The sequence below is a fragment of the Anser anser genome (assembly GCF_964211835.1).
Source record: "Anser anser genome assembly, chromosome: 9".
NCBI classification, from domain to species: domain Eukaryota; kingdom Metazoa; phylum Chordata; class Aves; order Anseriformes; family Anatidae; genus Anser; species Anser anser.
Genome location: NC_139729.1, coordinates 18,753,172 through 18,767,113, shown reverse-complemented (window position 1 = coordinate 18,767,113; position 13,942 = coordinate 18,753,172). Strand labels below are relative to the sequence as shown.

The 13,942-nt window shown below is 37.5% G+C and overlaps 1 protein-coding gene across 2 annotated transcripts in view; it reads right to left on the bottom strand.

The window, feature by feature from the left end:
• The window catches only part of ARMC9 (armadillo repeat containing 9), a 64,307-nt gene that overhangs the window by 15,903 nt on the left and 34,462 nt on the right, over window positions 1-13,942 (bottom strand). For both annotated transcript variants that reach the window (XM_083848480.1, XM_083848481.1), the window contains 7 exons: window positions 12,960-13,099; window positions 12,081-12,157; window positions 10,019-10,093; window positions 8,838-8,928; window positions 7,868-7,926; window positions 2,133-2,237; window positions 1,236-1,351 (listed from right to left, as the gene is read on the bottom strand). In XM_083848480.1, the coding sequence (XP_083704606.1) occupies window positions 1,236-1,351; window positions 2,133-2,237; window positions 7,868-7,926; window positions 8,838-8,928; window positions 10,019-10,093; window positions 12,081-12,157; window positions 12,960-13,099 (663 nt within the window). The remainder of the gene's footprint in view (window positions 1-1,235; window positions 1,352-2,132; window positions 2,238-7,867; window positions 7,927-8,837; window positions 8,929-10,018; window positions 10,094-12,080; window positions 12,158-12,959; window positions 13,100-13,942) is intronic.

The following is a 13,942-nucleotide window of genomic DNA, read 5'->3' as shown; positions in this document are numbered from 1 at the left end:
TCCACCACTTGGCAAAACTGGAGGGAAATAATTTCCACATGTTCTCACCATGCTAGGCTTTTGCTGATGACATTTCTCCTCTCTAGTTTACACAGTAAGGCAATCTGTAAAGAAGGCTTCACCCACCACTTTTCTCAGACCCAAAGCTACTAGAACCACTATGTAGAGAAAGGTGTTTGTTTTTTTTTTTAATCCAGATGATTTTTTTTTAATCACACCTGAAGTTGTGTTGCAGGCTGCAAAGCTGTCCATAAGGAGATTTAAGTTTTGATACAACAAAGTACCAGTGTCACTCAGCTAATCCCGGGATTTTGTTAAGCAAACATTACCTGGGTAGACGGTGATAAAAAGAGGTATTTGATCACTTCTAGACATTTTTCTGGTACATAAACTGTAGCGCGCTACATTACACCAGGAAATAAAAGCTATTTCCCCAGGTTTGCCGCTGTTTTTCTGACTTCTCCTTGGCAAGTCACTTCATTGTCACATGCTTGTTTTCCTCTCCACTTAAAAAGTAGGAATGTAATGCTTAAACACTCCCATGGTAACTAAAATCTACTCCTGAAAAATATTTTCTAAGTTTTCTTAATATTAAGTAAGGCTACCTTAACAGCCAGTGCCAGAGTCAGTCCAGCTCCTCTAGTCTACCACTGAAAAAAATACCATGCAGTGGAAGTGGGACCTCAAACCTGGTAACACTTACCCCACAATGAACCAACCAAACCAAGAGCAAGGTGTCACAGACTCTCCCATTGGAATTTAAAAACAAACAAACAAACAAAAAAAAAAAAACCAGGAAATCAGACATATTAAGATTTGTCTTTTCCATTTTCTTTTTAGTGTGTTCTTTTATGGGTGGGTAGCATAAGCAAAAAAAGTATATTGCTCTAGACAGATATAACATGAAGATCCCAGTCATTTTACACACTCCATGCAACTTACAAATAGAATATATTGTGAGAAGAAGAAAGAATTATGAACACACAGGATATAACACAACTTTAAATCAAACTGATCAGTAAACGCTTGTTCAACTATACAAAGTATGTGGCCTTAGCCAGCAGACCTTTCTCCGCCTACAGCACTCTTATTTCTTCTTTCAAGTGATCTTTAAAGGATGACAATGCCAATGCACTTTCAAGTATGGAATTTTATTTATCTGGCAGTGGGGTTATTTGTTAGTTCACTTTTTAAGTTAAAAAAAATCCTGCTTTGCCTCATTTGTTTAGACTTACATTGGGTATGCAGTTCTGTGATAACCTGGTGTCACAGGTCTCTGGAGAGGCTCATCTATACTCTGATGGACACTGGGAAACAGCTTCTTCTTGGTTTTTGGAGTATGAGTCATTATCTGATACACAGGTAATAAAGAAATTGAAACAAAAAAAAGAAACAAATAAAGAGAAGGCAGTGGAAAGATCAATAACTGGAGCCACTGAAAAAAATTCTGTAGAAACACTGCATCGGCAACTAAGTTGTGTTCCAGAATCAGTACATAAAATTTCATGGAATCATTACAGGTTGTCCCATGACATCTCATCTCATCACTCATTCATCATCACTGTAGCTGGACCTGTGGACTTTGACATCCAGAAGGCATAAAACCATATTTAACTCACATTAATCACAGCATACTAAGTGGCAGTCGTGATTTCACTTTTTTTTTTTTTTTTTTAACTTAATGGCTTTTTGATGCTCGAGGTAAGACACCAAGCATATTTGATCTAGCATAAAGATTGAAGGAACAGTTAATTTTTCAACTTTTTTTCTCCCCATCAAAATAATTTCAGACCAGCAGAGTGTTTCAGCGTTAAGTTGCTCAGCACTTCGTTTTGTGTGCCACAGAATCAGTGATCTAGCACTAAAACCCTAAGGCTGTCCTTAGCTTATTACCAAGTCATAGCCTGATTACCTCCCATGAAGGGGCAACTACCTTTTTCAAACTTATTCTATTTCTGAACTACAGCTAAGAAAACAAATAGTGGAAGATTTGGACTGCTATGCACGTAGAACCCGGCCCTTCAAACTACAAATTGAAGAAGAAAAGATTTTAGAAGGTGATGAAACCACTGAAATTAAACACTTAACCCAGCAAATCCGTTTATTTCAGGATCGTACTAACTGGTACTCACTCCCAAGTACTCAGTTGTCAGCAGCTTCTCTCCTGTAAGTTCTCCCAGTTGAGGCTGTAAAATCTCATCTTTGTCCAGATCAGCCTCCATGATGTCATGGTCTTCCTGCAACAGCAACACACGATATCTGAGCCCATGTTCCAAGGACATTTGCATTTCAAATTTAGTTCTTGCCTCAGTAGTCACTTAGATGATATCTACTTTCCAGGTAAATGACTTAGTACTGCATGTGTAAATTGTAATGTGCAGGCAATTTCTATCAAAAAAAGCAGACACCTAGAGAAAAAACTCACCTAAGCTTTTGATACAAACAGAAACTACAGAATCCTGAGAGAAGGAAACGCTTCTTTCTCTATGAATCCTTCTCCAGAAAGCACAGCATGAATTTCAAAAGTTGTTCTTCAAATTTCCAGGCTCAAATAATTATTCCTTGCTAAACTTAATAAAGGCTCAGGAAAATCTCAGAGATTAGTATTTTTGTGGAACACCACATTCTAGTCTGGGGAGATGCAATGCTCCATCTTTAACAAGCAGCTGGTGTGAAGTTCGGGGTTTTAGTTTTTGCAGATCTAGTCATACACACAACCTATTCATGCAATACAGACTGAAAAAAGCAACCTGATGGAGTTTCTCAGCCACACTGGAGGCTGAGAAAAGGCTATCCTTTTTTTTTTTTTTTAAAAAAAGTCAATTCTAAAACAAAAACATACAAGAAAGCATCTTTCAAGCAAATAGAATGACAGAAAACTTGCATGGATCTTGTTATGAATCAGTATCATGTGACAGTAATAAAAGCATAAATTAAGATTAGATGATTACAACTAGTAGTAAAAATAAAGTAACCACACATTAAAACAATTCAAAGTCTTTCCTGAACACAATGCTAGCATTCTACTAGATCAAAATGCCCATGTATATGTATTCAGCACTTTTTCCTACACCTTGACAAAAACACTCACGTAATTTATTGCTGCTCATTCCCCAAGAGGGGAGCAAAAGCATTTTATTACTCATTTTCAAGAAAAGGGAGGCATAATTTTTAATCACTCGAGACAAAAATTCCTTATGGCTGGGCATACAAAGCTCCTCTGAGGGCAGCGGTTCCTTAAAGGTGAGATCACAGGCAGCCATCTGAAAGCAGATGTTTCTGGAGCAATGTGAAGCAGCAGCAGAAACAACTCAGCTTTACATAGGATCTTTAAAGCTCACAATTTGGGGCTGCTACAAAATTCCTGGAATCAGTACTTTAGGATACCAATATATTGACAATCCTCTGTTGAGTTTATTTCACACATGCAAAAGGTAATCAACTTTTCAAGTGAGAAGTATCCAGAATTCACTCTCTCATGTCTATTTCTAGTAGAACTGTGGTGATTCGGCTTTCATACAAGCCAAGAAGTATTCAAGTTTGAGGGACTCCTCCAACAAACCAAAAGTAGTCATACATGACAGTATTTTTGCTTGTACTTTGCTCTTGGAAAGCATTCTCTCCCGAGCTGCCCGTGATAACAGTAAATGTAAGTGACTAAGAAAAAGTAAATGACCCGTTAGAGTAAGGTATATATAAAAATAATGTAGAAAGCCTGATAAAAATGCCATTAAAAACAATGATCACTGATATCCTAGGTGAACTTTAGAGACATTAGATGTCTGTGTATGAACAACAGCGTTCCGAGGTTTAGAGCAATTTCTTCTTTATTTTTTCTGTATATGGATTTAATAAAAAAATAGTTTTTATGTAAGTACTTTTGAGATAACAGATTGTTAATCCCCTTCATCCTCCTAAAGATGCATTCTCCTGACACTCAGCCATAAAAGACAAGGCTGTACAGGACCTCAGGGAGATGTTCCATCTGCCTTTCTCTCCGAGGATATGTTACAACCAGCTGGGAAGCTGGGTGGGTGTGAAAAGTAACCCAGATAATGGAAAAAACACAAACACTTGTAAACTAGCCAACAATCATCTGTAGCGAGCAAAACAACAACAAAAAACACTCCAAACTCCACAGTATACTGTACTTAGACTTTTTTTTTTTTTTTTAAAAAAAAAAAGCAAAGTTGAGCTTTATAAATAGCCTAGTGGGGATTTTCATCCAGCTACCACGCATGCATGATGCATTTAGCTTTTCTTCACACATCTCCTCGGTTTCCCCAGGTTCCACCTCACCCAATATGCTGGTTAAGGGATTCTGCCACACAGAGAATGGCAGTTTCTGGTTCCTGGAAAGTACCTCCCCCTGCCAATCTTGCTCTCTGACATTATTTACCATAACAGGTAACTGACCCTGAACGTTTCCCTCCTCTAGCTCCTCCTTGCACAGAAGGAAAGCTTTGACATACGTACCATCATCTTTCCATCACTGCAACACCACAACTGGTGCCCCATTCACCGCTGTAGCAGATGTTGGCAGCAAAGTCCTTTAATGCAATGGCTCAAAGCCTCGTGATTAAGCTTTTTCCTTTGATGTACCCTTCATCTGAAGTATATTTTCACACTGGAGTTTACTAATTTTATTGCCAGGTGCTGAGTGACGGTGACATCACGGGGTGTTTGATAAATGGTCACCGTACAGTTATCTAACGTATCTCAAACTTGTAAGTAAACTTCTGAGCTAGAGCTATGATATCACATATTTACTTTTACAGACAGCTTTTTAAGAAGGTCCAAGTCAAATAAAAAAGCAAATATAAAGATTAAATATTAAATATAAAATACGTTAGTATTTAACAGAACAGTCAAAAAAAATATTAAGCACCAGAAATTATGCATTGTAACTGTGGCTCTCAACACATGCCAGACAGCTCATATAACAAAGCGGGCATATACTCTGGAAACCAGTGCATCCCGAGCTCGACATAAATCAATTTAAAGCTCGGCAGACAAACCTTAAAGCCATTTTTTTTCTGAGTAACACTACACAGAAATTTTTCATATACGGTCTGATGTCACATACTACAGAATCTTAAATTTCCAAGAGTGTGACGTTCTCTTAGAAATCTCAGACTCATCCTCCAACAAGCTCAACCACATCTTGGCGGCAGTGTTTAGGAGAAAGGAGTCATCACCACAAGGTCTGTTCAAAGCCAGAAGAGAATTCAAGAACTCTAAATTAATCACAGGCAAAAGGAAAAAAAAAACATGAAAGGTAATAGTAACAGCATGGGGACTCTTCACATGCTTTTGGAAACAAGAAGAGCTGGGGTAAAAACTGCAAATTAAGAGTCTGCATGAAAGACTCATTTTGTTATTTCTTAAATTGTGAAGGTATAAGTATTGGTGCCGAGTAAATCAGCAACAAATTATGATATCAGCAGGCAGTCTGAATGCATGTCACTAAATTGTCGATAAATGGACATCTACTGAAATATATTGCCTGTAGTAGCTTTTAAGCATTACGTCCAGGCAAGGCTTCTGACAAAGTCTTTCAAAACTTTGTGCTGCCAGATCACAGCACCAGATGTTATCACAGAACTCCGAAGAACAACAATTCACAGCATTTCCAAAATACAAAATGGCCTCGAGCACTGAGGCAGCGAGTCAACAGATCTTTGCTTAGTTAAGAAAGTAACAACATTATGAGTTTTGTATAGCCTTTCGTTGCCACGGTTTGTATATTTTGCTTTCTGAAAGACCGACAGACCAGCCCTACATGGAACAGAACAGAATTACAGCTCCCAGAAGCAGTTAAGATGTAGGACTTGCCACATCAATGTTATACTAGAAGTAGTTGTAAAATTGCCTGAATTAAGAGTTTTTCCTTTTCCTTTTAATATAATCACAAAACTAATGTAAAACTGAAACAAGGCACTTCACTGTTTCAAGAGGTTATTGTTATATTTGAGTAAAATAAGGACTGACAGAAACCTGTTACACATTTCATATACAATTGATTTGACCTAGAGCCTTGGCTGGGATTGTGAGCAGCAGCAACTCATTTAGAGGACATGACTGAATAGGAGAAATCATTTTTTCATTCCCAAGAGCAGCAGGAAAAAACAAAAATAAAAAACACAATAAAAGTATGCAGCACCATCATACAATTTAAAGCCACACCTTTCACGAATGATCTCCTAAACTCTGTGCTTTCACAACAGATCACAGTAACCTTCAAATAAGTATACTGGAGTTCAAGGAAAGATATCACAACTTTGGATACTCACAATACATCTTAGACACTCAAAGCCTTGGGACACCAGTTAAAAGGTGTTAAGCAGTGCATTAAACAAAAGGAAGATTTATTAATTAATCCCTGGAAAGACCACCTTGCACATAAAGCATTGGTTTTGGTCTAGAGTTGTGGAAAGAAAAGATTACTGAAAACACACTTCAGAACTGCAGGAGATGATACAATTATAATAATCCAATCCTACTAGAAAAAAAAAAAATTGCTGAACCCCTTCAGAAGAAAAGGGCTGACTGTAAACAAAAGCTTCCATACAGCTGTAAAGTTAGAATTTCCAGATAGCTGTAAAATTAGGGAAACGCACAAAGAATAATCTGGTCTAGGCTTCTCCCAGACTATTGTGCCACAACAAAAAATAGCTAAAGAATGCAACAAACACAAAATGTTTCTGGACACTGCCAAGCAAAGGCTGGATCCTGCAAAGTGCTATCCTTCATGGTGGCTACAAGTGCACCACACCTTTTACAACTGGGATATTTGTATATTTTTCTGTTTTCACAATGTAAAAGGTTCAAAGTTCACTTGAAAATATGCTCAGTCAACCTGCAGCAACAGGGCAAGTTTTGGGTTCAGCAGCGTCATCACTCTCCCTGAGCATTAACGTGTAACAAGCTAGCAAACACAGACACAACAGGCTTACTGAGTTTTAGACATCTTATTCTTCGTAACATCACCAGTGAAGACTGCGTTGAAAATTTATTTCACATTGTTTACACCTTACTTTGATGGTTAATTTAAATCACAGAATCACAGGATCACTGGGGTTTAAAGGGACCATTTCAGACCATCCAGTCTGACTTCCCTGCCACGGGATCATGGCAAATAAACTAATTACACTATGTGCTGTCTACACCTGGAATCCTATTACCCTAGGCAAACAACTTCTTCAAAGATGCTGAAGTAAAACCATCAGTATAAAAAATGTTTGTTAACAGAGTTGGAAATATACAGATAACCAGTTTACACTATTGTGCTGTTTCTGATACTTGCTATTTTTTTTTTTGTTTGTTTCTTCTCATGGCAGTTATTTTCAAATTTGGAATTACTGTTTTTCATCATAAACAATTTATTAGATATATTTCAAAGTTTCTAAACAGCAAAAAGAAGTCACACATTAAACGGATAACGATACCTTTAGAAAAAGGTAACGATATTTTAAAAATTATTCTGGTGATATACTGGATCATTTGCTTCCTTTATTTTTGATTGTTGAAATAAGTCTGTTAGAAAGCAAGATTTCTACTGCTACAGTAAGTGCTCATCTCTTTACTTATTTCCAGATATAAACCTTTATTTATCACTGAGGAGGTGACTTGTCAAAATAAAAGTGTAGGACTTCAAATAGACTAAAGGTAATGTAAACGGACCCAATTTTCTTGTTAATATTACCATGGTAATTAGATAAATTTTAAATAAACAACAAAAACAAAAACAACCAAAGGAAAAAAAAACCTTAATGCAATAAACAAGCTCTGGTTTATTGACATAAATATTTTTTGTCTAGAGGACTAAGGATTTTTCTAAAAGGCTCCAGAGGGCCTTTATACTTACTTCCTCATCCTCTTCTTCCTCTTCATCATCAGACACGGTACTGTCATTTAATGGCTCTTCTAGAAAGAAGCAAAATAAAACCCTGTAAGAACACATGTCTAACTTAAAAGAATCTTTAGTTATTGCCCCTCTTTAAGAACAGCCAGATTTAGCTTGCTTCTCTTATAGACGCACCACTCTTCTCAAGACAACTATTGGAATTATTTGCTCCTATAAAGCATGCTAGAAATCACTGAAGCCAATTCATATCCAGGAAAAAAGGCAGAAACAGAAACGCTCAGGAATGGTTCTTTTCTCATAAATCCCACTATGATGCCTCAGTGTATTTACTGAGGAGACTTGAATGAGAGTGTGTGCTTGCAAATTTGTCTATTTTTCAATTAACTTTTATTAAAAGATTCTACTTCTCTCTACAAGCACTTCATTATTATACTGTCTACAAGTAAAAAGATTATTTTTTTAGCTTTTGTGCAATATAGCGGAATACAGAACATCAATACAAATTAAAAAAAAATAAACACACAATAAACCCCCCAAAGTCAGCAGTGTAACGTTATTAACAATCGCAGATAACTGAGCTATGCTCCTCTGCGGAGTGAGAGATGAGCAGAGACTGACATAGTCACCAAATCCTGCTTTACAAATTGTATCACCTGCTTATTTTTGCAGTTGACACTGGTCTCTCGTTACTGTGAGGGCACCGGCATGAAAGAAAACAGTCAAAGTCATTCTGTTTACAGTCCCAAAACTTTAGGAGTGAGACCTACACAGCCTTTTCTTTCTTCTTTATAAATGTAACACAAAAATCAATTTTAAAACGTATCAAATCCTGACATTCACTATTCACCCTCTCTCAGAGCATCACATTATTGTAGTTCTATGAGAGTTCCAATGCCAAATAAAAACATGAGCCTTCTTCTGACTTCTGTGAAAGATGTACAGCTCAGATAGCTGCGTTTGTTCCTCTGACCTGAATTGAGCTGCTTGATAATAAATTCAATCTGCCGGATCATCTCTGCATTTCCTTCCTTGATAAAGCAGCGCAGAATTTCTTCCATTCCCTGGATAGAGTGGCAAACATTGCTAGATTAGTGTTTCATGTGACCACACTGACAGAGCACTGTCAGCTAAAATATCATCGTTTTGTTGGGAAGAATATAGGCAGTGTGAAACAAACCATTGTGTCCAGCAATAAACATTCCTTTTTGTCCATACACTTCCCAAAGGCAAAAGAAATGGGATGTGTACATTGCTTCTAGATTTATATATGGAAGTATCCATGATGAGCAAATTTTAATAGATCTGCTGCTTCCACCTTCTCAACTCAGTTGTCAACACAGGAGTCAAGAGAAAATGGCAAATTTGCCTTCACAGAGACAACTGTGAAAGATTCAGAGAAGGAAAGCAAAAGGCAGGACCATCTTTGACCTTCTCTAAACTCAGTTTCTTTCTTTGCGGTCCCTTATAGGCTTGATGTTGTGCCTTTAATCATTTAAGATGACATTCAATCCTTTGTGTTCTGTTAGGTAAAACATCTGACAACTATTATGTCCGTAAAACTTTCTAGGTTAGTCCTTAAGATACAAAGATACACTGCTGGCCCTGGAATACCTTCATCAAACCCAAGTCAAAACACTTTTGTTACCATTAGACTAGCTTTCACCTGAGATCAGTTCCTAGTTCTGTGAAAACCTTCCTGCCCTCCCCAGCTAACCATGTCTAGACCAGACAGGGAAAAAAAAAAAGCAGCAAGAAGAACACTTATCCCCTTAGCTCACTTGTGCAGAATTAGTTAACTCAGGGAAGGACATAAATAGCAGGTCAGATGAAAGCATCTTCTGAGCCACATCCAATCTATGAAATGCTACATGGACAACTGCTCTAAAATAACATCTTTCATTTATAAATTAAATAGTATCCTTTATGCTGCTGGGGCTTCACCTTTAACAAAGGGCTAGCAAATATGGCAAAAATGTTCAAGACATACATTTATACCTGTTTGTATATCAAAGGTGGAGGGCCTCCTGTGGATTCCCTTCTCAAAATGCTATGCCTATGACAATCCTGCTGCACACCACTCAACAGATACCCACACACGTCATCTTCAGCAGATGAAGTGATCTTTGTGCTAAGCAAAGCAGAACTTCTTACCATTGCTCTGGCTTCTTCTCGGACAGAAGGGATGGCAAGAATGCTATACAGTGCTCCATTCACATATGGTTGTATCTAAGAGGAAGAAATACTTGCCAGTAGTCAGACCATTAAGAGAAACTCTGACATTCAGCCAAGTAGACTATAACCAAAATTTAAGAGTGAAGGAACAGTATCAACTATGTTCAGAGAGTTTAATCAGGCTAGCCTGCACTTGCAAAAATTCCCACTTGGTAAGCAGTGATTTTCTGGGAGGACGCAAGTACACTGTGACATGATTGAGCTAAACCAGTACTGCTGTGTGTTGATATTCCCCACCCCTTTTTTGAAAATGTGTTCTTGCAAGCTGACCTAGCCCATGGCCAAAAAAAAAAAAAAGAGAGAAACAGAAAAATGATGTTAGTTTCTGACAAGCACTAGTGGCAGTACAAAAAATAGGAAAGGACAAACAACTGAGAAAAGACAATGTCAGCATGAACACAGACAGGTTTTGAGCACTGCAGCCTTAAGCAGGATAATAAAAGCTGTAGCAACCTAAAAGATCCTCCCACTCAGCTGCCTATTACTGTCCCTAAGCAGAGGCAAAAAAACCCTTGGTAATATGGTTAGTGAAAACCACCAGATACGTCAAACTACCTTTACTAGCACTTATGTGACCCTTCGTGTTGGCCGGTTACTTTTGGAGCACTAAGACCTCTGACTGTATTTTGGAAAAATGAACAGTGAGCTAGTCTGTGAGCAGAGGAAACAAGGAAAGATAAGGGATTAGTATTTACACAAGGACTCCACAGCTTCTCACAAAGTTCTCTTGGCACCCAAGAGAGCTGCCTTGTCCCTTTGATTGCAATAACAAAACTTCTATCAGTTGCACTGGTACAAACCAAGTCCTAAGAATACATCCTATAAAAGAAATTTCAAGGTCATTCTAAGGCACAGACTTCAACTGTATCAGTGTTTTCTAAATATTTCAGTCCAGGAACTGGAATGTTACTTTGTACTACTATGTATTGTATTAATTTTCTCATTCATAAAAAAACTAACAAAACAGTTCAATAAAGATATGACAAAATTCATCTTAATTAAAACAGTGTCACTACAGAACTGATCTGTGCCCTCTGACGAATTCATGAAACCTGGTGCTAATAGCTGATTGAAACATTCACTATTTTCAGCTTAAGTGATAAACAAAAAAAGCCTCTTGATGATCCAATCATTAGATACAAACACGAACCCCAGAGATTATATTTTGTTTTTACTAGATGTCCCAAAATGCCTTGCATAATCAACAAGGAATCGATCTAGAGCATCCCGGTAAACTCTCCCTCTCTATGATTTCAATTTCATAAAAATATTTGTCTGCACTTTCTCCTCCCTTCAGTTCTAGCAAATGGTTAAAAGAAGTGCTCCTCTGCGGAGAGAGTTGAAGCAATGCTTTTATATAAAAGACAAATTTTATCAGAGTGACATGTTGAAAACATTAGGTGGAAATAAACTACCATCTTTAATGCTTTCCGATACATGTGTGTCTGGAGACAGAAAAGAAGCTTGAACCACAAGACAGTTAAGAGGCAGGTTAAACAAAGTGGCAGACAAAAAGATATTCGGGCTTGAATGTCACAGGTGTACTGCTTATAAAGTTCTTTAAATTAGTAGCAGCTTTGCTTCTTTGTACCCGATGTTTTACATAATGTCTTGAACGGCAGCTCATGAAGTAGTAAAGACTGAGAGGATTTGGTGTGAGATAACATTTAAACAGTATCAGAAACAGCAGTCAAGAATGCATGTGGATTACATGATAACTAGGCACCTACGAGACTTTCACTTCTGGCTATCAACGTGTTAAAGGAAAACATAATTACATCGAGAAAGATCTGTGTCCAACGAAATCAAATTCACAGAATTGCGAATTTTAGGAAAACGTCAAGCAACTTAATTACTTGAAAGTCTAACAAGGGAAACAAAGCCGATTCATTTATTTTTTCCATTTCTTCCTTTCTTGCCTTTTTTATCTTCAATTTTCCTTTCTACATTTTTCTTAACCCAAAGTTTGTTGTACAAGTACCTCATGATTCTCATGGCCAAGAAGATCAGAGAGAACTTTGAGCACATGGTTTGCGATCCTTGCACACATTTTCTTCCCTGCAAGGGGAGAAAACTAATATGCTTGAAAAAAATAACAGATCAGAGTATCTTAATTATTTCTTTAAATCAGTACTAAATATAATGAATTTACACAGAGCAATAATGTTCCTGCCAAACACTGCTCAACATAACTGAGCTGAAATTAGTGGAGTTACTCCAGATTTATACAGTCGTAATCTTGGACAGGATGCAACACAAAGGGATTTAATAAAGTTAAACAAAGGCATTATTTTTCTTATGCCAAGCAGCCACTCTCTCTTCATTACCTTACTTTCCTTTTTAAAACAAAACTTACTTTAAGCCTCTTTTAAGTCTCTTGGACATAGACAGGAACCTTATTTTCTTGGGGGACATCTCTACACTGTGAAGTGTAGCACACAAGTATTTCACTTCACATGGTGAAGGTTAAGGTCCTTGCCATTACTGATCAAGTCAGTTCTGACTTTCTTGTATATAAACAAATCTCTCAAATATTAAGTGCCCTTCAAAAAGTGGACCTGGAATGTAGGAATGGCAGTCCTCACATTTTGATCTGAAAAAAATCAGATCTTGTAGGGTTTCATTGATTAACTGCTTCCTTAGTTCTTGGGATTTTGGTCAAGCTATCCTCCACAGTCTGGGATTCTTGGGAAAGAGATATGCTCATTAAATACTGGTTATGACACTCAAATGTCACTAGTTGGTTGAGTCTCAGCTACTAAATATAGTTACTTGAAAGAATCCAGGGATAACAGCAAAAGGTTTCAGGATCTTCCCTATCCACTTCTTGGAATAAAATTGTAATTCAGAAGTAAGATACCTGCACTCCTCAGACACAGATTCATGAGCAAGGCAACGGAATACTCCAGTGTGTAATCAGACAGGCTATCTGTATCTGTCAGAACATCAACCAGCCAGAAAATGAGCCCATCTTTGATCATTGCTGACTGCAGCGCACGCCTAGGATTAAAAACAACAATACACACAAAAAACAAACCACAAGGTAAACAGCCTTTGAATACATTTACATCTAATATGAGCACATTAAAAACCTACTGCATCTACCTGCCACACACTAGCTTGCCAACAACAAAATAAACTACTCATTTGGGCAGAATCAGTTAAATTAGTGAATTAACAAAGCCTGCTAAGTAGATGCGGATTCCTGTAGGGTTAGAAGCCTGAAATGCTGTTGGGTGTAGACCTGCAAATTGCTGAGGTAAGTTTCATTGTTTTCTAAGGCTTCTAATTCCACCTAATATTGCATTTTCCATTGTCTTCAAATTGGTTTAAAGTAAGAAAAAAGCAAACAAAACACTGGCTACACATAACAGATCCATAAAACAATTTAATTAGTGCTTCTGACAAAGCACTATAGTACTTTTGTACTGCTGATTAGGCAGATGTGATCTTTGATTAGATTCGTTTGCACTGTTCACTAGGGATTGTTATATCGTGTAAATTTTTTCCTCAAACTGTAGTTGTCCCTGACGAGTGCCAGGTGGTCAACTGTGATTGACTCCTACTACAGAACTTTTTCACTTAACAACACCAAACATACACACCCCATGTAGAAGAATTTTTTTCTCTTAGAAGCGGTGGAAAATGTCTTACTGAAGAACACCATTTGTTAATTACTTTATTTCTTACAGCCAGCAGGTCTATACTCCAAAGATCAAAGCAGGTATTTCCTTGCTCTTAGTATTTGGGATTTAGATTACCCTTGAAAGCTCACACGCACTTTCTTGGTCCTGGATCGTGGGGTAGGCCTGTGCCAAGGACTTAGGCAAAATGAGGGAGCAT